The 24,135-nt window shown below is 43.7% G+C and overlaps 1 protein-coding gene across 1 annotated transcript in view; it reads right to left on the bottom strand.

Moving 5' to 3' along the window:
* CEP128 (centrosomal protein 128) overlaps positions 1-24,135 on the bottom strand; it is a 421,445-nt gene that overhangs the window by 344,591 nt on the left and 52,719 nt on the right. The window contains exons 8-11 of the mRNA XM_065403283.1: positions 22,539-22,625; positions 16,071-16,145; positions 5,333-5,465; positions 3,030-3,190 (exon numbers count right to left, since the gene is read on the bottom strand). Coding sequence (XP_065259355.1) covers positions 3,030-3,190; positions 5,333-5,465; positions 16,071-16,145; positions 22,539-22,625 — 456 coding nt within the window. The remainder of the gene's footprint in view (positions 1-3,029; positions 3,191-5,332; positions 5,466-16,070; positions 16,146-22,538; positions 22,626-24,135) is intronic.

Below are 24,135 nucleotides of genomic sequence, written 5' to 3'. Positions count from 1 at the left end.
TCTGAAACAGAACAACATAGACCAGGCTTTAGGCAGTAGCGATCATCCCAGTGCAGGAAAAATTGAGGAGTGAAGTCCTATTACTAAGGAATTAGCAGATTTACCTAATGATAAAGAATGGAAATGTAAAGAAAGTGATGGAGAATCGTCCAGTTTTCCTGGTGGCATAAAGGAGAGTGATGATAGGGAAGAATTGGCTCACATGAAAAGGAGAGTAACGACAAAGAAAAATCTGGTTTACATGAAAAGGAGAGAAATGATGAAGAATCAGCCACACATGATGACAGAAACAACGAGAAAAACTGCACACCACAAATTGATATATCAGATCCTGCTTTATGGCCAGTGATCGTAAACTCTGCCATACAATTTCGAACAGGACAGGCAAAATCGAGGATATGACATTTCCAGTAAATGAGCAGAAGCAACTCTTCTCAAAGTCACACTGCAAAAGAGTACTCAAGAATGGTGAGAAACAGAATCGGCATTGGCTAGTTTACTCAAAATCAACTGACAAACTGATCTATTTTTCTTGTAAAATATTTAACAAGAATGCCAAATTGTTGCTTGTGCTTTCTGGGTACAATTGCTGGCATAATTTAGCTGATGCTCTGAAGCAACATGAAAAGTCACGGTCATTTTACGGCCCAATCCAAATGGACGCGAGTCGAGTCCAGGCTCAAGCTGAATAAATGCAAAGATGCAGAAAACCAGTACATTATTCAATGTAGAAACCGAGCATTGGAGGAACGTGTTCAAGCATCTGATCTGAATTACCCTCTTCCTTGCAAAGAATAATTTGGCTTTCTGGGGCTCGTCTGATATATTGTTCACTGAACATAAAGGTAATTTCCTTGGTTTGGTAGAGCTCCTTGGGAAATACGACGATGTCATGTGTAAGCACCTACATCAACTAGTTTGTAAAGAAGCTATGGACCATTACTGCAGCAAAACAATTCAAAACTAATTGATTGACTTTATGGCAAGGAATGTGCTTAACAACATATTGATGCAGCTCAGCAAAGCAAAGTACTATGCTGTAATAATGGACTGCACTCCCAACATTAGTCTCAGTAAAAAAAGATGTCATTTACAGTAAGATTTGTTGACAAGGATGGGTGTAGCCAAGTAAAGGAACACTTGATCTGTTTCCAGTCTGGACAACTCTACTGGAAAAGCCTACCAGAACTGTTTATGAACGTTATGAATGAGAATAAAATAAAGCTTCAGGATTGCCATGGCCAAGGCTATAACAATGGCACAAACATGAAAGGAAGAAACAGTGGCATCCACGCAAGGATCCTTGAATTGAATCCAAGAGCTTTCTTTATGCCTCGCGGCTGCTATTCCCTCAACCTGGTTGTGTAAGATGCAGCGTCATCTTCTTTAGATTCAGTATTTCTCTTTGGAGTACTGCAAAAGATATATGTCTTGTTTTCAGCATCAACTATCAGGTGGAAGATATCACCATGTCACAAATCTGACCATGAAGCCACTAAGTGACACTCGCTGACAGAGTTGCATTGACAACGTAAGGTCAGTGAGGTACCACGTGACTGTTGTTTATGACGCCCTGATGGAACTGGCGCCGTTGAGTAGAGGCCAGAATCCAACACAAGGCGCAAAGCCCAGTAAACCAGATCACTGACTTCAAATTTCTGGTCTCAATTGTGGTTTGGCATGATATCCTGTTCCAAGTCAATGTTGTAAGTAAGGCATTACAAACTCAGTAAATGGACATTGTGACCACTACTACTTTGATGAGAAGCTGACTTGATTTCGTTGTGGCCTACAGAGACAACACATTTGAACATGCCATCACAGCTGCCAAAGAAATGGCAGAAAACTTAGGAGTTGAGCCTGACTTTAAGGAAACTCATATTAATCATAAGAAGAAACAGCTTGGTTACAAGGGCAGAGATATGGTGATAGGAAGCTTGGATGAAAAATTCAAGAGGGAGGTTTTTTGGTTGCTCGTTGACACTGCTCAAGTGTCCATCTAAGAAAGGTCTGGACAAATGAAGCACCACGAAAAGACCTGGAAGTTTTTGTATGACCTTAGTAAGCAAGAAAACACTTGAACAATTGTACGGACCTTCACCAGACTCTGACACATGGGGAATATTCAGATGTCAATGATGAAAACCTCTGTGTTGAACTGGACAACAGCGATCACATTTTGCAACAGAGGAAGCACTCTCCACTCCAAGTTCTCCTACTCAGTCATGATGCAGAGCTGGAGAACACTTTTCCTAATGTGTGGATACTTTGAGGATTCTGCTCACGCTGCCGGTAATAATCGCAAGTGGTGAGCGCAGGTTTTCGAAGCTCGAGCTCATTAAAACATATTAAATTGCCAATGGCCAATGAAGAAACTGACATCGCTTGCTATTCTATTGCTTGAAAATGGCATTGTCCAGTTTTTGGATCTCTGATGCTGTGCTTCAATTCGGGAGGGCAAAAGGCGAGAAGAGCAACTTTTTGAACTAAAGGATAGGGTTAACATTCTAAGGCTGTCACCTACTGTAACACTATTTAATACTGGTCCACCCAATGTTCAATTTCTTCATGTTAGTACATTTCAGTTATTCTTAAAATTAAAAAAAAGTTTCTATAAACAATTATTTTTATTTGCTTACATATGGCATAATTTACAGATCCTAGTGTACAAATTTATCTTATGAGACAGGGATAAATCATGCATGCAAATCGTGTATCAAAGTCGTGAAATGGGCTACAAAAGCAATAAAAAATAAGGTATTCAAAAGTTTAACAAATGGAGGGGGAGCACCTAAGATGCTCTTCACCTGGGGCCCCATCTGTTCTGGGGCCGGCCCTGTATATACATAAATGAAACAATGAATTCACATTACTGTGGCTCTTTTTTTTAATGTTAACCGCTAATATGGCTCCTGAACCACTAAGATCTGAGTATCACTGGAATATTTGTTTTGGAGATTTATGTCACCACCCAACCTAGCACATCACCTACCACAAACACATGGGAAACCACTTAAAGAAAATGTTACCTCTATGTGCATTGCAAGTTGTGCTTTCTCCTTATCCTTGTGCTCAATGCAACGCTTCAACTCCTCTACCTCTGACATGACAGCACTATGATTCAGCTTTGCTCTTAACTCCAGGATCTGTTTCTCCAATTCTTGCTTCTCCCGCTCAGACCTTTCAACAACTACAAAACAGTGTGAGCCATTTGTGAACAAACAAATAGAATTGATATGCCCAATGAAAGCACTAAAATCTAGAAATTAAATTTCTCATTCCTATCTTTGCAGTACTATTTTCTTCTTCCCATATAAATTATGGGGTATTAATGGTAACATATGAATATCCCACAGCTATTGATTTTATTAGTGTACAACCAGAAGATACTGAAAGTTAAAAGTATGATTTCATAGCTAGGGAGATATTAGTCTTCTATTCACTGCAGCCAAGCCATTTCATGTTCTCTTCCTCCTTTGTAGGCAGATTTAATATAGGAGTGAAAAAAACATGGATTAAATGGGAGTTTTACCACTGACTTCCAACAGAGCCAAAATTTAACCACATTAAGGTAAAGTCACAAGATCTGGATGCTATACTATTAGAGAAGAGTACTTTATAAAAACCTGTCACGATGTATCACTTTTTACTATATCTAGGTAAGTATGTGAAGTTTCCATTCTTATCCAGAACTTATAACGTAAATTTCTATCTAAAAATTGCAGTAATTATATCAGCAGTTCCTCAGCTGACAATCAAGGTTCTTCAGTTTATAACCCATTAGAAATTCAGAAAACCTCAGTCCCTACCCCTTTGCATGAGTCTCTGTTCTATCCCCAGACTACTTTCTGTTGAAACGTTTGCTTAAAGCTCTATTCCTCTTTTTGGTAAAATTGCTCCAGGACAGGTTTTGTGTCTTTCTTTGCATTTTTATAGCAACTTTTTATAGCATAGTTATTATAATTGCAAAACAAGTGGTGGAAAGGAATTTTAAATGTGCAATATAAGGCTCTCATACTATTGTCACAAATACGTTCAATTTTAAGCAAAATGGTCACTTTATCAGGTGGTTCAAAAATGGCTAACAATTCACCCTCTTCTGAAAAAAAACGAAGTATTTGATACAGGACTATAGGTTCTTCAGTTTTCTGAGGAAAGGAAGATTTTTATAAAACACGGAATCACAACTCCATTTTAATGACCATAAGAATCTGTCTGGATGCAAGAGGAATTAAGCAGCTGTAATATGAAGTTACAAAAATAGAAAGTAGGACTTAACCAAGCTGATGAAAGATTCATTGGGATATTGAACCTACCCTAGAGACCACCTAAATCACACAGAAGTGTGTCACTATACATGATAGACCATAGTGACGCCAGAAGATATTGACTTTTTTAAAAACACACAAGTCAAGATGCATTTAGAGAGCTTAAGTACAGATCAATTTGTAATTTTTTATCCAAAAATACTTTAGAGACATTATGGCCTACTATGCAATTACCTCTTGAGATTTTAAATACACCTCTACCCCGATATAATGCGACCCGATATAACACGAATTCGGATATAATGTGGTAAAGCAGTGCTCCGGGGGGGCGGGGCTGCGCTCTCCGGAGAATCAAAGCAAGTTCGATATAACGCGGTTTCACCTTTAACACGGTAAGATTTTTTGGCTCCCAAGGACAGCATTATATCGAGGTAGAGGTGTATATTTTCAAAATTCTGAATACCATGACCTATTTTCACATTTCTAAGATGTCATAAATACAAGCATTAACTGAATGTGATTGAAACTATATTTTCTACTTCTCCCTAGAATAAGTTGTCATTTCTGAAGGATAATTTGGAGGTTTAACAGGCAGTTTAGCAGCCTTCTTAATTAAGGAAAAATCTACACAGTGAGGTGAATCTTGCACTGTGCTGCAATGTGTCAAGAGTTAACCTCATGATAGGTAGAAATACCAACATTTCAGAAAAAGACTATCAAAATTTTTTATCGTAAATCTTTTGATACTATAAAAATGGTTCAAAATTTCTCTTCTGTGAAGAAACCATTGATGCTGCTCAATTTAATAATCCTATAAATTTAGAATTTTTTTTAAAGATAACCAGTATGAAGATAATGTATTTCAGTCTTCTCATAACTTTTGTTTCTCATAACGACTTAGCTACTAACATCTGACACCAGTACAAACAAAAGTTAATTGAGCCAAGAAGATAACTAGCTGTATTAGTCCAACCAACAGAGGATCTAGATTACAACTCAAAGACAGAGATCATTCTCTTGCAAAGTCATAAATTTATGTCCCGAAAAACAGGAAAAGGCTGTACCTGATCTAATTCTCCTGTCGTCCTCTTGCTCATCATGGCAGCCTTGGCGGTGCATGGCAACCTGTGAAACTTGATGCTGCAAATCCATGCGGTCTGCTTCTGCTTTCAGTAATTGGGAATGGAGATCCTCAATCTAACAAATAGACAAGTACCAAATATTTAATAAAACAAAACAAAAATGCAAACAATTCTACCAAACACTATAAACATTAAAAGACTTGATATAATTACCACTTCTTTAGCAGATCCCTAACTGCTCAGAAAGGGCAAGCATAAAAGAAATGAAAGTTCATTCCTAGATATGGTCAGAAAGGAATAATCAAAATACCAGATGAGCTAGTATAAATCATCACATTGGCAGTTGCAAGGAAAGGCTTTAATCTAAACCAAGCCATGTTCTAATCATTCTCACATGCTGTAATTGACTTATTCTATCTCTATATCTGATTCTAGTGGGGGGAGGGGAGGCAACAGATTGCAGTCATCAGAAGTGTGATATTAACATATCAATGCTTCTTTAGTATAAGCGGACTCTGCAGCTCACTTACAATATATTCAGAAAGAAAATGAATGTCACATATTAACAATACTGTACAATATTAACAATGCAAAGAACATTTGATAGAGCACCATTAACGTGTGTGTTAAAACAAGCCAAGCACAGAACCAGAATTAAAGCAAAAAATATTATTCTTAATCCACCTCACTGTGCCTAGGTATTTCAGCATGTATGAGACATATCTTCTGAGGTACCTACACACAATGGGCTGAGTTCAAAATAAAACAACAGTACAGATTTCTGAGTTGAAAATGCTAACAAAAGTCAAACAATGAATGCTAATGGAACTGAGCCCCAAATCCCCCTCAACCAATTTCATCTTTTTCTAGCTCTCGAAAAAAAAAAAAAAAAAAGAGGGGGCAGGTAAAGCACTGAGTAAATAGGGAGAGTTTCTGATACTATAAAATATCAGAGGGGTAGCCATGTTAGTCTGTATCCACAAAAACAACAAGGAGTCTGGTGGCACCTTAAAGACTAACAGATTTATTTGGACATAAGCTTTCGTGGGTAAAAAACTCACTTCTTCAGATGCATGGTGTGAAAATTGCAGATACAGGCATAAATATATATTGGCACATGAAGAGAAGGGAGTTACCTTACAAGTGGAGAACCAGTGTTGAAGGCCAGTTCAGTCAGGGTGGATGTGTTCTACTCCCAATAATTGATGAGGAGGTGTCAATATCAAGAAAGGGAAAATTCCTTTTGTGGTGAGCCAGCCACTCCCAGTCCCTATTCAAGCCCAAATTAATGGTGTTAAGTTTGCAAATGAACTGGAGCTCTGCAGTTTCTCTTTGAAGTCTGTTTTTGAAGATTTTTTGTTGAAGAATGGCTACTCTTAAATCTGTTATTGAATGTCCAGGGAGATTGAAGTGTTCTCCTACTGGCTTTTGTATGTTACCATTTCTGATGTCTAATTTGTGTCCATTTATCCTTTTATGTAGAGACTGTCCGGTTTGGCCAATGTACATGGCAGAGGGGCATTGCTGGCACATGATGGCATATATCACAATAGTAGATGTGCATGTGAATGAGCCCCTGATGGTGTGGCTGGGTCCTATGATGGTGTCCCTAGAGTAGATATGGGGACAGAGAAGGCAACGTGGTTTTTTACAGGGATTGGTTCCTGGGTTAGTGTTTCTGTGGTGTGGTGTGTAGTTATTGGTGAGTATTTGCTTCAGGTTGGGGGTCTGTCTGTAAGCGAGGATTGGCCTGCCTCCCAAGGCCTGTGAGAGTGGGGGATCATTTTCCAGGATAGGTTGTAGATCGTTGATGATGCGCTGGAGAGGTTTTAGCTGGGGGCTATACGTGATGATCAGTGGTGTTCTGTTATTTTCCTTGTTGGGCCTGTCCTGTAGTAGGTAACTTCTGGGTACCCGTCTTGCTCTGTCAATCTGTTTCCTCACTTCCCCAGGTGGGTATTGTAGTTTTAAGAATGCTTGATAGAGATCTTGTAGGTGTTTGTCTCTGTCTGAGGGATTGGAGCAAATGCGGTTGTATCTTAGGGCTTGGCTGAAGACAATGGATCGTTTGAGGTGTCCTGGATGGAAGCTGAAGGCATGTAGGTAAGTATAGCACTCAGTAGGTTTCTGGTATTGGGTGGTGTTTATGTGACCATCACTTATTTGCACTGTAGTGTTCAGGAACTGGATCTCTTGTGTGGACTGGTCCAGGCTGAGGTTGATGGTGGGGTGGAAATTGTTGAAATCCAGGTGGAATTCTTCAAGGGCCTCTTTCCTGTGGGTCCATATGATGATGATGATGATGTCATCAATGTAGCGCAAGTAGAGGAAGGGCGTTAGGGGACGAGAGCTAAGGAAGCGTTGTTCTAAGTCAGCCATAAAAATGTTGGCATACTGTGGGGCCATGCGGGTACCCATAGCAGTGCCGCTAACTTGAAGGTATAAGTTGTCTCCAAATCTGAAATGGTTGTGGGTGAGGACAAAGTCACAAAGCTCAGCCACCAGGTGTGGCATGGCCTCATCAGGGATACTGTTCCTGACAGCTTGTAGTCTATCCTCATGTGAAATATTGGTGTAAAGAGCTTCTACATCCATGGTGGCCAGGATGGTGTTTTCAGGAAGATCACTAATGCATTGTAGTTTCTTCAGGAAGTCGGTGGTGTCTCCAAGATAGCTAGGAGTACTGGTAAAGACAGTTACCTTTTCCGTAACTGGTGTTCTTCGAGATGTGTTGCTCATGTCTATTCCACAATAGGTGTGTGTGCTCGCCACATGAACCGGTGCAAGAAGTTTTTCCCCTAGCAGTACCCATAGGGGAGTGCCCCTAGCGACCCCTGGAGTGGCGCCTCCATGGCACAGTATAAGGGGCATTGCGCGCTCCTCCCACTCTCAGTTCCTTCTTGCCAGTGTTGCCTGTCTAGGGTGCACTAATAATATTAATTTGGATAATATGGGAATTTAATTCTTATTTAATTTAATCTAATTAATTAATATTAATAATAATTAATCATTAATATTAATTACTATGGGTCTTAGGCTCACCAATCTGTTTGATCAGAAGATAAAAGTTCTTGTCCCGAATCAGGCTCCACAGAATTTACAAAGGACCCTCGGGGGTATGACAGGAAGCTCACACTGAGACAGATATAGCCTTAAAGACTTTTTATTAAAATCAATAATAGTAAGTAAGTGGTAAAATACTCAGAGTTCCAAAGTTACAATTGCATTACTGCTATTCAAAAGATACATATGATAATATAGTATTATATGCAACAAAGCTTTGGTTAATATACTCACACCCTTCCTTGATAACCTGGTGGTAAGAGACACAGGACCAGACTTGCAGTTCAGGTTTCTCAATTCTTGAGTGAGGGATGCAGTGCTTAGAAAAATCTAATGCTAAGAGCTATCAAAACTAAATTAGGGTTTACTTGACTAACAAACTTAAAATCAAAACCTAATAAACAAACTAAGAATAAAACTTAGGGAGACCAAGCTTAGCCTAGTTCCCTTGAAACTTAAAGTTTAAGAAGAACAAGTATAGCCTACTAATAGTAGTAGTCATAGTAGATAGATAGAAGAGGAATAGGAATAGAGATAGAGTAGAAATAGAATACTCTAGCGAGGTGGGTGTTACCTCTTTTATAGGGCACAAGTGCCGTAAATCCTTCCTCCTATGCCCAAATTTCATTCCTCACCCACAAAATGTTAGGGTACGCTTACCCCATAGGCTAGTATGTTTGTGCGTATTGATGACATGTACATACGCACATACATTTCCTTGTGGTGTACCTGTTAAGTCTGTGGGTACAACACTGAAAAAACCCCTTTGCCATTCTCCATTATCTATTGGTCTAGATAAAAGGTCATAGACATAGACATGGGTACTTATCTATTTAGATAACAAGATGTAGGTCAACTTTGCTTTCTGGGTAAAAGGTCTTAATATAGATATGCTAACTTTGCCTTAGCTTAACATACAGGATATGGCCTGTAGGTCTCTTGCATTATAGACAAACTTACTTTAATATAAATTTATAAACCTATTACAATAAACCAAATACTTAAACTATAAGATATATATATGCAAGCAACAGGTTAGTCCTATAGACTACACCAGACAACTCCGACAGAGGGGAAGGAGAGCGGGATGCGGAATAGACATGAGCAACACATCTCGAAGAACATCAGTTACGGAAAAGGTAACTGTCTTTCTTCGAGTGATTGCTCATGTGTATTCCACAATAGGTGATTCCAAGCTATATCTGTTGGAGGTGGGTAGGAGTTCACAAACTCTCGGGATGGAGCACAGTCCTGCCGAACCTGGCGTCTTCTCTGGTCTGGGAGACAATCACGTAATGAAAGGTGAACACGTGAACTGAAAAACAGGTGGCAGCCCTACAAATGTCCTGAATGGGGACATGGGCTAAAAAGGCAGCCGACGAGGCCTGTGCCCTAGTTGAATGTGCCCTCACAATCGACGGCGAGGGGATATCCGCCAAGTCGTAACAGGTATGGATGCACAAGGTGATCCAGCTGGAGAGCTGCTGAGTGGAGATCGGCCAACCCCTCATGCATTCGGCCGAGGCGATGAACAGCTGCGAAAACTTCCTGAATGGCTTAGTCCGCTCCAGGTAAAAGGCCAGAGTCCGTCTAACATCCAGCGTGTGGAGGCGGCGCTCCTCACTGGATGCATTGGGCTTGGTGCAGAGGACCGGCAGGAAAATATCCTGACCCATGTGGTAGGCGGAGACCACCTTCGGGAGGAACGAAGGATGTGGGCGGAGCTGGACCTTATCCCTATGGAACACTATGTACGGGGGCTCGGAGGTCAGGGCCCTGAGTTCCAAGACCCGTCTAGCAGATGTGATCACCACCAGGAAGGCTAGCTTCCACAAGAGGTGCGACCAGGAGCATGTAGCTAACGGCTCGAAGGGGGGACCCGTCAATCGGGCCAACACCAAGTTCAGGTCCCACTGTGGGACTGGGGGCCTAACGTATGGGAAGAGATGATCCAATCCCTTAAGGAATCAGCCAGTCATAGCATGGGAGAAGACCGTGTGCCCCTGCACCGGCGGGTGGAAGGCTGATATGGCCGCCAAGTGCACCTTGATTGATGAGGGCGCCAGGCCTTGGGCTCTAAGGTGCAGGAGGTTGTCTAAAATGAGCTGGATCAGGGTAGCCACGGGGGAAACACCCCTGTCAGCCACCCACTGGGAAAACCGAGACCACTTTGCCAAGTAGGCTCGACGCGTGGAGGGTCGCCTGCTTTCCAAGAGGACGCGCTCAATCCCCTCCGAGCACGTCTTTTCCTCCCGGCCTAACTATTGAGCAGCCACACTGTGAGGTGGAGTGCTGTTAGGTTGGGGTGGAGGAGGCAGCCCTGGTCCTGGGAGAGCAGGTCCGGGCAGGACGGCAACGGCCACGACAGGGCGACCGCCAGGCTCATGAGGGTCCTGTACCAATGTTGCCTGGGCCACGCTGGGGCAATCAGGAGGACCCGGGCCCTGTCCGTCTTTATCTTTTCCAGGACCTTGCCGATCAGCGGGATCAGGGGAAAGGCATAGAGAAACTGGCCTGACCAGGATAGGAAGAAGGCATCGGAGATAGCCTCTCAGTCCCCTCCAGAGCAGAAATGGACACCAGCAGTTCTGCCGAGTCATGAACAGGTCCACCTAGGGAGTTCTCCACTCTTGGAAAAGTCTGTGCACCTCAGGGTGTAGAGACCACTCATGCCGAGAGGAGAAGTCTCGGCTCAGGTGATCTGCCCACGAATTCCGGGCACCCGGTAGGTGGTAGGCCTGTAGGCAAATGTTGTGGGCTATACAGAAGTCCCACAGCCTGATGGCTTCCTGGCAGAGGGCAGAGGAGCAGGCCCTGCCTTGCCTGTTGATGTAAAACATCGAGGCCGTGTTGTCTGTGAGAACGCTGACCACTCTGCTCTCCAGGTGCGAGCGAAAGGCCATGCACGCCAGCCGGACCACCCTGAGTTCCTTGATATTATTATGCAGGGCGAGATCCTGCGCAGACCACAGACCTTGGGTCTGAACGTCCCCCACATGGGCTCCCCACCCCAGGTCCCAAGCGTTGGACACCAGCTCCACCGACGGGGGCCTGCCCCTGAATGGGACCCCACAGAGCATTTTCCCGGGGAGGACCACCATTGTAGGGAGGCGATCACCGGCTCGGGCACAGTGAGGACCTTGTCCATCCTGTCTCTGGCCTGAGAGAACACCGAGGCCAACCAGAACTGGAGGGGCCTCATCCTGAGTCTGGTGTGGCGAACCACATATGTGCATGCCAACATGTGACCCAGGAGCTGGAGACACGCTCTGGCTGTTGTTACGGGAAACCTTATGACTGTGTCGATGTGCCCTTTCAGGGTCTCAAATCTGTCCGGTGGGAAGGAGGCCCTGGCCTGATAAACTCTATGCGCTGTACCGGGACTAACGTGGACTTGGTGTCGTTCACCAACAGGCCCAGAGTGGCGCACATTGACAGGAGGAGCGCCACATGATCCCGCACCTGCGACCGGGAGCTGCCCTTGACCAGCCAGTCGTCCAGATAGGGGAAGATCTGGACCCCATGACGTCTAAGGTAGACCGTCACCACAGACATGCACTTTGTGAATACCCTGGGAGCAGTGGACAGGCCAAACAGAAGGACTGTAAATTGGTCGTGTTCCTGCCCAACCGTGAAATGGAGGAAACGCCTGTGCCCCTCGAATATGGGGATGTGGAAGTACGCGTCCTGCAGATCGAGGGTGGCATACCAGTCCCTGGGATCCAGGGAGGGGATGATGGAGGCCAGAGAGACCATGAGGAACTTGAGCTTTACCATGTACTGGTTCAGGCCTCGCAGGTCCAGGATGGGCCTGAGCCCCCCTTTGGCCTTCGGGATAAGGAAATAGCAGGAGTAGTACCCCTTGTGTTTGAACTCCACTGGCACCACTTCTACCGCTCCTAAGCCAAAGAGCCGCCCCACTTCCTGCTCGAGCAGGGCCTCATGAGAGGGGTCCCCCAGGAGGGACGGGGGCGGAGGGTGGATGGGCGGGATAGAGGTAAATTGGAGGGTGTAGCCCCGGGAGATGGTGTTGAGGACCCGTTGGTCCGAGGTCAGCCACGACCATTCCGGGAGAAAAGCACACAACTGGTTGGAGAAGGGAAGCTTTATTGCGGGTGGATCCCTGATGTGAACTGGTAGGTTGCCGTTTCCCTGCCTGTTTGCCCTTGGAGGACCCAGGCTGGGGGGCAGACCGGGACTGCCTCTGCAGGTGTTTCTTATAGTCCCGCGACTTTTTATAAGCGGGCTCATATTTTGAGTGGGTGGCCTGGGTAGGAGCCTGCTGCGGCTTATCTTAGGTCTAGCCGGAGCCAGAACATAGAGGCCAAGTGTCTTAAGCATAGTGCGAGAATCTTTCAGGCCGTGCAGCTTCACGTCCATTTGTTCCACAAACAGAGCCTTTCCATCAAACGGGAGGTCCTGCAAGGAGTTCTGCGCCTCACTGGACAGCCCAGATAGCAGGAGCCACGATGCACTCCTCATGGACACCACGGAGGCCATGGACCGTGCAGCCGTATCTGCCGCAGCCAACGCTGCCTGCAGGTTTGCCCTGGCAGCCACTGTACCCTCCTCCACCAGAGCTTTGAACTCCTTCCTGTCATGCTCCTGGAGGGAGTCCTCGAATTTGGGCAGAGAGCCCCACAGATTGAACTCATACCGACCCAGGAGAGCCTGATGGTTCGCCACCCGTAACTGGAAACTCAAGGATGAATAAACTTTTCTCCCAAATAAATCCAGCCTCCTTGAGTCTATTTTTCGGAGTAGGGGCTGGTTGGCCCTACCGCTCCCTGTGGTTGACTGACTACCACCAGGGAGTTAGGGTCAGGGTGGATGTACAGATATTCATGCCCCTTGGCGGGCACAAAGTATTTGCGTTCCGCTCTCTTAGAGAAGGGGGGTAAGGAAGCTGGGGTTTGCCACAAGGCATTTGAAATTTTTGCCACCCCCTTGTGGAGTGGAAGGGCCACCCTGCCCGGTACCAAGACGGATAGGACATTGAGAGGGAGTCCAAGGGCTCCTCCACCTCCTCAGCCTAAAGGTTGAGGCTTGATGCCACCCTTTTCAATAGTTCCTGGTGGGTTTTAGAGTCCTCCTGCAGAATGGAGGGAGGAGGGGCCGTAATCGCCTCATCAGGGGAGGGTGAGGCGGCAGGCGTGGTACTTTGCGCGTCCGCCAGGACCGGAGGACCCACCACTTGGTCGCCCTCCGGGCACGGCACCGAAGATGCACATCCCACTGATTCCTTTCTTGGAGGCTGGGACGGGGAGGCCGACAGCCGTTCTGAGGCTCCGGCCACCAAGCGAGCCTCCACCGGGGGCTGCGTCGGGAGCCACGGGGCCCATTGGTACCACTGTGCCGGCCACGGAGCCCAGTGCCACTGCACCTCTGGTGAAGAGGGCATCCGGACGTCCAGGGAAGCCTGCTCCGAATGAGCTGGGCTATTCCGCTCAACCTGAGTGGGAGGCCTGGAGGCCGATGGGAACCGAGGACTGACCAACATGGGTCTAGCCTCTCCCCCGGTTTTGCTTCGGTGCCACGGCGGACCTCTTCTTAGCCTTCTTGGTGTGCCCCGCAGACAGGGAGCGGTGCCGACTGGTAGATGGCACCGATGGGTCGCCGCGCACCGACACTGCGGTACCCGGTGCGGACTCGGAGCGGCGCGCCGAAGTCGGGGTCAACGCCAACTCCATCAGGATAGCCCGGAGCCGAATGTCTCTTTCTCTCTTGGTCCAAGGATTGAAAGACCGGCAAATCTTGCAGCGATCGCTGAGATGGGTTTCGCCCAGACAGCGTAAACAGTTCGTGTGCGGATCACTCACTGGAATCGGTCGCCTACAAATGTTGCACAGCTTAAAACCCGGGGCACGGGGCATGCCCCGGTCCGGGCACACTAAACTAAACTAACTACTTCAACAACAGGTACTACTACACTGAACGAACAAGAGTTCTGGAGGAAAGCTGCAGACAAGCTGGAGCAGAGCAGTTCCGAAGCACCTTCACTGGCAGCAAGAAGGAACTGAGGGTGGGGGGAGCGAGCAGCGCCCCTTATACCGCGCCATGGAGGCACCACTCCAGGGGTTGCTGGGGTGCTCCTCTACGGGTACAGCTAGGGGAAAAAACTTCCAGTACCGGTGCATATGGGGAGCACGCACACCTATTGTGGAATACACATGAGCAATCACTCGAAGAAGAAGCGTAGGGTCTGAGGAGAGAGTCTAAATAGCCAGATAATCCTGCTCTAAGAGTGCCAATGCCTGAGATGATGGGGCGTCCAGGATTTCCAGGTGTATGAATCTTGGATAGCAGATAGAATACCCCTGGTCGGGTCTCTAGGGGTGTGTCTGTGTAGATTTGTTCCCGTGCTGTAGCAGGGAGTTTCTTGAGCAGATGGTGTAGTTTCTTTTGGTACTCCTCAGTGGGATCGGAGGATAGTGGCCTGTAGCATGTGGTGTTGGAGAGTTGCCTGGCTGCCTTCTGTTTATAATCCACCAGTTCATGACGACTACAGCACCCCCTTTGATTATAATGTCAGAGTTGTTTCTGAGGCTGTGGATGGCATGGTGTTCTGTACAGCTGAGGTTATGGGGCAAGTGATGCTGTTTGTTCACAATTTCAGCCTGCGCACATCTGTGGAAGCACTCTATGTAGAAGTCCAGTCAATTTTCCCTCTCTTGGTATTGACACCTCCTCATCAATTATTGGGAGTGGACCACATCCACCCTGACTGAATTGGCCTTCAACATTGGTTCTCCACTTGTAAGGTAACTCCCTTCTCTTCATGTGCCAATATGTATTTATGCCTGTATCTGCAATTTTCACTCCATGCATCTGAAGAAGTGAGGTTTTTTACCCACGAAAGCTTATGCCCAAATAAATCTGTTAGTCTTTAAGGTGCCACCGGACTCCTCATTGTTTCTGATGCTATACTGGATTCCCGGGTCTTTCAGATTCAACAGTTTCAGTGTGCCTTTTTCAGGCCCAAATATAGACAGTTTGCATAGTACTTTTACTATATTTCTATTGTAGGAAGTGTTTCTATACCACTCTGATGTCTGGAGTCACTGACTATCAACAATACTATGTACCGCATATCACAGAACAGTTACAAATACACAATATGCAAAAACACCCTCTGAAATGCACCTAGAACAGTGCATGTGTTTATCCAATGTAAACAACTCACCTATTTAAAAAGTTGAAGGATAAAAAGTACACACATACAAAAGTGTGTTTGAGACAGTAATGCATTCAGAGACACTTAAAAATGCAAATGCCTACATAATGTATTATATATATTTCTTCATCCCCCAGCTGGATGTCTGCAACAAATGAAGCTCTCGGGAACAGTTTGTCTTCTTGATCCAGTCTATTTTTATAACACACACCAAGAATAGACACTGAACGAGCTTCGGTAGATAACAACATGACATAATGCCATCGAAGGAATGGCTTTAGTGACTATTTTTAATGCTGAGAAGCTCCCATTTTTTATATGATCTTATGTAGATCAGTCTAGTAGGCATTGCTTTGTACACTTCCTTCCTTCCTCCCCCAAACAATGTTGTTATTCGAGTAACTGACAGCAAGATAAAAGAGACAGGCTTGAGCCTAGCTTAATATGAAAGGAGGAGGATTTTCATGGCATGAAAGTAGTTACCTGATGCAGAAGAGCTTCTCGACTGTCTTCTGACTGATCTAACTTCCTCTGGGACCGCTCCAACTCCTGCTCAAGCTTATAATTTGATTAAGGATGAAGAGACAAAGTTACACATTCATCCTGGTACTAAAATATTTTAACTATTTAAAACTAAACTTGTATTTAAAAAATAAAAATAATTTCTTATACTTCTAACCCTGAACATGTAAAGCAAACTGTGTTATAAGATGCTACAAATATATCTACAATTATTACAATGATATAGTTTATAAATTTATCATGCAGTATGTAATCATTTATCTCATATATACTCTGTACTACCACCTGTGGCTACAAAATGGCGTATGCATTCCCAAACTAAAACAATGTTAAAATGGGAGTTAAAACTGAGAGCACATATCACTAATTTAGGATAAACTGCCTTACAAAGATGACGCAATTATCCAAAAAATAAGCATTAAAAACTCAGGAAATTCAGAGTAAAAAGATTATGTTTAAAAGAAATCCAAACATGTTAAAATATGAAAATGCAGAGGTAGGGCACTCAAACCATTTTAATTCTGCCTTTTAGCCATACCACACAATAACTATGGAATAATGACTGATATATAACAGAACTTGGTCCGAGATAATATGATACTCATTTTTAAAGAAAGACCGAGGGTGGGGGGAGGGGTTCCATTTTTTTCTCTTTGTGTTGTCATTAAACTGTTTTGTTACCTTGACTGTGCAATTCCATACTATATGGTAGATAACAAAATGCTGAATTGGTTTTAGTCAAGCTTTAAAAAAAGTACTGCTCCAGGGTCAAGAAGTAATGTGTAACATTTTAGACTGAAAGGTAATAGACTGATAGTGTTATATGATCTGAAAATGACTTTTAAAAATGAAAATTCTTGTTGCTGCATGCTTCATTTATAAAAACTTTAAAAAGTGCATATAGTTGATGCTTCGCCTGATGGCTAGCACTTTATTGGCACTACCAGAAATAATAAATCAAATGGATGTTCAATTTCCATCAGTACTAATGCATTTAATCTTCTGTGTATGGTGCAGTTAATTCATCCCTGTAACTACTCTATTGAGACCCTCTCTGGAGGCAAAGTTATTTTTGGATAGATAAAATTGTATTTGCATAAATGGCAGCATGGAGGGTGGCACAGAAAGGTTTATCAGAGAAGCTGATAAATGGGCACACAAGCCTGGTATTAATGACAGAGCAGAGTAGGTAGGAGACTGTGAAACAATACATGGGTGGATATAGCAGGAAAGAGCAAAGCTTTGAAGGTATTGACAACAAATCTGAACTTTATGCAGTGGAGAAAGGGTAGCCAGTGGAGAGATACAAAAAGGGGTGGCATGGTCAAAACTACTGGCAAAGAAGCTAATCTTAGCAACAGCATTTCTATGGACTGTAGGAGAGTTATATGGGTGTCAGAGAGGCCAGGAAGAGGAGATTTTAATAATCAAAATGGGAAATAATCCAGATGAGAGAGTGAGCTGCAAGGACGTAAAGAATATGTTAGATCTTAGAGATGCTGTGAAGTAGGAAGCCAATAACTTTGTACATGGTTTAGCTGTGTGGGGCAAGGTGAAGGGAAGTGTCAAAGTAATCCCTAAGCTACAGGCTTGACTGACTGGGAGGTTGCTGGTGTTGTCAACAATAACAAGAAAGAAGGGTAGAAGTGAGGGCTTTGGAGGGAAGACGAAGAGTTCAGTTTCAGCCGTGTTTGCAGTGTATGGTGCTAAAAAGTACCTTGCCATTTTAAAAACTAAAAACACAGGGTTTCACACTGCTAATGCCTCTTACAAAAGAAGCAAGATGTGGCCTTAAACAAAACATAAGAACTGAACATTCTAGACCAGTGTTTCTCAATGACAGTCTGTGAACTGGCATCAGTCCCTGAGATCTCCCTGACACAGTTTAGGAAGGCAGCAAGCCAGTCCTTGGTATCAAAAAAGTTGAGAAACATTATTCTAGACCACAAGCAGTTGGAAGCTCGAAGCCTCTGGTAATTGGCTGAGCCTTAATCAGTGGGCGGGGCATTCACTCAGGCCAGGGCTTTATAAAGCCGCGCACAAGCGAACAGGGGCTGCTAACAGGGAGTTTCGCAAGGGAGTTTAGAAGGGGAGTGGGAAGGGAGTGGGAGTCCCTCGCCAGCCGTAACCCCATCCCCGTGGCCCCCCCCTAAAACCTATAAACCAAACCACATTCCAAAACTCCCTTCTGTAAACCACCCTTTCACTAACTCGGATACAATGCAGGAAGAAGCCCAGCAGCAGAGTGGGGGCTATCCAGTTTATTGCACCGACTGTTGCATGTATGATTACCTGCCCTGTGGGCGGGTGGCGTATGTGTGCAGTCGGTGCAAGGAGCTCCTGGCCCTCAGAGACCATGTACGGACTTTGGAGGCCAGGGTGGCGGAACTGGAGGAGCTGAGAGAGGCAGAGAGGTATGTTGATGAGGCTTTCCGGGACACTGTAGAATTGTCCCACCTCCGCTTAGACAGCACCTGTGCTGTTAAGGAGGAAGAAGGGCCCAGGGAAGTAGAGCAGTCAATGGGAGCAGAGGGAAACTTTCCCGTAGTTGGGACCCTCCTTCCAGATGGTTCTGGGGTTGCCTCTTGCACTGAGGTTGCCTCTCCGGGGGAGGGAACTCCAGTTTCTAGGAAAAGGCAGGTGTTAGTAATGGGAGATTCGATTATTAGAAATGTAGATAGCTGGGTCTGTGATGACCGGGAGAACCGTATGGTGACTTGCCTGCCTGGTGCGAAGGTTGCGGATCTCTCGAGGCATCTAGATAGACTTATGTGTAGTGCTGGGGAGGAGCCGGTGGTCGTGGTACATGTAGGTACCAATGACATAGGGAAGGGTAGGAGAGATGTCCTGGAAGCCAAATTTAGGCTGCTATGGAAGAGACTGAAATCCAGGACCTCTATGGTGGCATTTTCAGAAATGCTCCCAGTTCCACGCGCAGGGCCAGGTAGGCAGGCAGAGCTTCAGAGTCTCAATGCGTGGATGAGACGATGGTGTAGAGAGGAGGGGTTCACGTTCATTAGGAACTGGGGAAACTTCTGGGATGGGAGGAGCCTATACAGGAGAGATGGGCTCCACCTAAACCAAAGTGGAACCAGACTGCTGGCACTAAACATTAAAAAGGTTGTAGAGCAGTTTTTAAACTAGGAGATGGGGGAAAGCCGACTGCTGCAGAGGAGCGTGTGGATCGGACACAGACTTCTCTTAGGGGAGAGTCTGATGATAGAGAATCTCCAGGTTATAGTCAGGAGCAGAGGACTGAAAAGTATAATGTAAGGGCCGGATCAGATGATAAACAGTCACATAAAAAAGAATCTGGCACATCAGAAAAAGGCAGGCTAATAAACAGGGACAAGTTTTTAAAGTGCTTGTACACAAATGCCAGAAGTCTAAATAATAAGATGGGTGAACTAGAGTGCCTTGTGATAAAGGAGGATATAGATATAATAGGCATCACAGAAACCTGGTGGACTGAGAGCAATCAATGGGACACAATCATTCCGGGGTACAAAATATATCGGAAGGACAGAACAGGCCGTGCAGGGGGAGGAGTGGCACTATATGTTAAAGAAAGTGTAGATTCAAATGAAGTAAAAATCTTAAGCGAATCCACAGGTTCCATAGAGTCTCTATGGATAGAAATTTCATGCTCTAGTAAAAATATAACATTAGGGATCTATTATCGACCACCTGACCAGGACAGTAATAGTGATGATGAAATGCTAAGGGAAATTAGAGAGGCTATCAAAATTAAGAACCCAATAATAGTGGGGGATTTCAATTATCCCCATATTGACTGGGAACATTTCACTTCAGGACGAAATGCAGAGATAAAATTTCTCGATACTTTAAATGACTGCTTCATGGAGCAGCTGGTACGGGAACCCACAAGGGGAGAGGTGACTCTAGATTTAATCCTGAGTGGAGCGCAGGAGCTGGTCCAAGAGGTAACTATAGCGGGACCGCTTGGAAATAGTGACCATAATACAATAGCTTTCAACATCCCTGTGGTGGGAAGAACACCTCAACTGCCCAACACTGTGGCCTTTAATTTCAAAAGGGGGAACTATACAAAAATGAGGGGGTTAGTTAGACAAAAGTTAAAAGGTACAGTGACTAAAGTGAAATCCCTGCAAGTTGCGTGGGCCCTTTTTAAAGACACCATAATAGAGGCTCAACTTCAATGTATACCCCAAATTAAGAAAAACAGTAAAAGAACTAAAAAAGAGCCACCGTGGCTTAACAACCATGTAAAAGAAGCAGTGAGAGATAAAAAGACTTCCTTTAAAAAGTGGAAGTCAAATCCTAGTGAGGCAAATAGAAAGGAGCACAAACACTGCCAACTTAAGTGCAAGAGTGTAATAAGAAAAGCCAAAGAGGAGTTTGAAGAACGGCTAGCCAAAAACTCCAAAGGTAATACAAAATGTTTTTTAAGTACATCAGAAGCAGGAAGCCTGCTAAACAACCAGTGGGGCCCCTTGACGATGAAAATACAAAAGGAGCGCTTAAAGATGATAAAGTCATTGCGGAGAAACTAAATGGATTCTTTGCTTTAGTCTTCACGGCTGAGGATGTTAGGGAGATTCCCAAACCTGAGCTGGCTTTTGTAGGTGACAAATCTGAGGAACTGTCACAGATTGAAGTATCACTAGAGGAGGTTTTGGAATTAATTGATAAACTCAACATTAACAAGTCACCGGGACCAGATGGCATTCATCCAAGAGTTCTGAAAGAACTCAAATGTGAAGTTGCGGAACTATTAACTAAGGTTTGTAACCTGTCCTTTAAATCGGCTTCGGTACCCAATGACTGGAAGTTAGCTAATGTAACGCCAATATTTAAAAAGGGCTCTAGGGGTGATCCCGGCAATTACAGACCGGTAAGTCTAACGTCGGTACCGGGCAAATTAGTTGAAACAATAGTAAAGAACAAAATTGTCAGACACATAGAAAAACATAAACTCTTGAGCAATAGTCAACATGGTTTCTGTAAAGGGAAATCATGTCTTACTAATCTATTAGAGTTCTTTGAAGGGGTCAACAAACATGTGGACAAGGGGGATCCGGTGGACATAGTGTACTTAGATTTCCAGAAAGCCTTTGACAAGGTCCCTCACCAAAGGCTCTTACGTAAATTAAGCTGTCATGGGATAAAAGGGAAGGTCCTTTCATGGACTGAGAACTGGTTAAAGGACAGGGAACAAAGGGTAGGAATTAATGGTAAATTCTCAGAATGGAGAGGGGTAACTAGTGGTGTTCCCCAATGGTCAGTCCTAGGACCAATCCTATTCAATTTATTCATAAATGATCTGGAGAAAGGGGTAAACAGTGAGGTGGCAAAGTTTGCAGATGATACTAAACTACTCAAGATAGTTAAGACCAAAGCAGATTGTGAAGAACTTCAAAAAGATCTCACAAAACTAAGTGATTGGGCAGCAAAATGGCAAATGAAATTTAATGTGGATAAATGTAAAGTAATGCACATTGGAAAAAATAACCCCAACTATACATACAACATGATGGGGGCTAATTTAGCTACAACGAGTCAGGAAAAAGATCTTGGCGTCATCGTGGATAGTTCTCTAAAGATGTCCACGCAGTGTGCAGAGGCGGTCAAAAAAGCAAACAGGATGTTAGGAATCATTAAAAAGGGGATAGAGAATAAGACTGAGAATATATTATTGCCTTTATATAAATCCATGGTACGCCCACATCTCGAATACTGTGTACAGATGTGGTCTCCTCACCTCAAAAAAAGATATTCTAGCACTAGAAAAGGTTCAGAAAAGAGCAACTAAAATGATTAAGGGTTTAGAGAGGGTCCCATATGAGGAAAGATTAAAGAGGCTAGGACTCTTCAGTTTGGAAAAGAGAAGACTAAGGGGGGACATGATAGAGGTATATAAAATCATGAGTGATGTTGAGAAAGTGGATAAGGAAAAGTTATTTACTTATTCCCATAATACAAGAACTAGGGGCCACCAAATGAAATTAATGGGCAGCAGGTTTAAAACAAATAAAAGGAAGTTCTTCTTCACGCAGCGCACCGTCAACTTGTGGAACTCCTTACCTGAGGAGGTTGTGAAGGCTAGGACTATAACAATGTTTAAAAGGGGACTGGATAAATTCATGGTGGCTAAGTCCATAAATGGCTATTAGCCAGGATGGGTAAGAATGGTGTCCCTAGCCTCTGTTCGTCAGAGGATGGAGATGGATGGCAGGAGAGAGATCAGTTGATCATTGCCTGTTAGGTTCACTCCCTCTGGGGCACCTGGCATTGGCCACTGTCGGTAGACAGATACTGGGCTAGATGGACCTTTGGTCTGACCCAGTACGGCCTTTCTTATGTTCTTAAACTATCACAACAGAAAAAGACTACACTGAAAACTTACTTTAAAAAATAATTGAAAAAAAGATAAAATTAAATTCTTACTTTGCTCTTTTCATTTTCAGATTTCAAAAGTTTATTTTTCATCAATCCTTCCATTTCATCAGCTTTAGCATCTCGTTTCCTTAAAGCCTTAAAAGGGGGAAATATTGTGAACTTTATTACAGCAGAGTTACCGAATCCTCATTTATAAAATCTGCTGAAATAACAAATATCAGCTGGTACATTTATTAAGAAAAAATATAGAAGTATTTTTGTCTATACTTCAAATTTCTAAACAAAAACAATATAATATCTCTTACTGGGAGAGATTATATTTATTTTCTCACACACACACACACCCAAACAGCTGTGCCAAATACTTATGAGTGCAGAGACAAGATTGACCTTGGCATCCTTCTAATCTATAAACTTCCAGACTCCAAAGGCTGACCCTTGCCTTTCCTGCATGGAAAAAGAATAGAAGCATGGTTCCCCTACAAATATTAACACTTTCTTTGACATGGGAAACCTACTACCCCACCTAAAATATACTGGTAGTAGCAAGTACTATGTACTTGCATTAATTATGACCAGTACTAAGGAAAACATTGTTAGATACTAAAGCTGAACCTGAATAGTGGCAAGATACCCACCTCTATCTATAACTGGACAGATGTCTGCACTTTATCCTATCAAACATAGACCCGCCCACAATGTTCCACATATTCATTACTTCAAAGGTTGATAATTTCAACTCGTATCTTGGAATGAAGACACCAATCTAAAACGCTACCTCCTACAAAATCCAAAGATACGGTATCTATTCTGCTTAGTAACAGTTTACCACAAACATCTGCTTTCTGAATTCATTGTGGAACTAATGAAAAGTTCAGTTCAAGGTCTCTATCTTCATATTCAAAGCCCTTCTAAAGTGACCATGAACTCCTACAATAGCTGTGTACAACCAGAACAATGAAACTGATGACCACCAGTAGAACACTTGAGCACGTGGAAACAAAATTTTCATAGCAGCTGGATCTAAACTATGAAACTTGTTCCAACAAGGTAGAAGAATTATCACAGACTTCACCACTTTAAGAGCTCATTTCTTCAACTTAGTTTTCCCTCAAAAAGTTCTTCATTCACACAAAAAAGCGCATTTACACAATGACAAATAAAAACAATTCTGAGAGTTAATCAAGCTATTTATTTTACTGGCTGAGAAAGGAGACTAAGTTTGCTGTATTTCAATTTAAAAGATACTTAGGTACAATGGTGACCGGGTCAGTGTTGATAAACAAAAAGTGAGAACTCTGTTATTCTCCAACAATTATATCAATTCAAAAAATATGTTCATGCAATCTACTTAAGAGTTCAAACCCACACAAGAGTTAGGTGTTCAAAGTTAAGGTTTCTGCAGCAGTTACAACTCAACTCCCTTGTGCATGTGCATTACTTCAGACTGTATATGCTGTTACACACACAAATACAGACATGCATGAGTGCACATAGCAAGACAGAATTATGATAGCTTCAGTATCTACAACTATGGTGTCACAGGGTCAATGGCTCCTTTAAGGTGAGTCCAGGCCGAGGTTACCCATGACAAGTTAATTTAAGGGGAACAAGCCTATCTAGGTAGCTGAGTAAGAAGCACCTC

Source organism: Emys orbicularis, chromosome 4 (genome assembly GCF_028017835.1).
Source record: "Emys orbicularis isolate rEmyOrb1 chromosome 4, rEmyOrb1.hap1, whole genome shotgun sequence".
Taxonomy (NCBI): Eukaryota; Metazoa; Chordata; order Testudines; family Emydidae; genus Emys; species Emys orbicularis.
The sequence above is the reverse complement of the archived record's forward strand: the minus strand, read 5'-3'. Positions and strand labels throughout refer to the sequence as shown.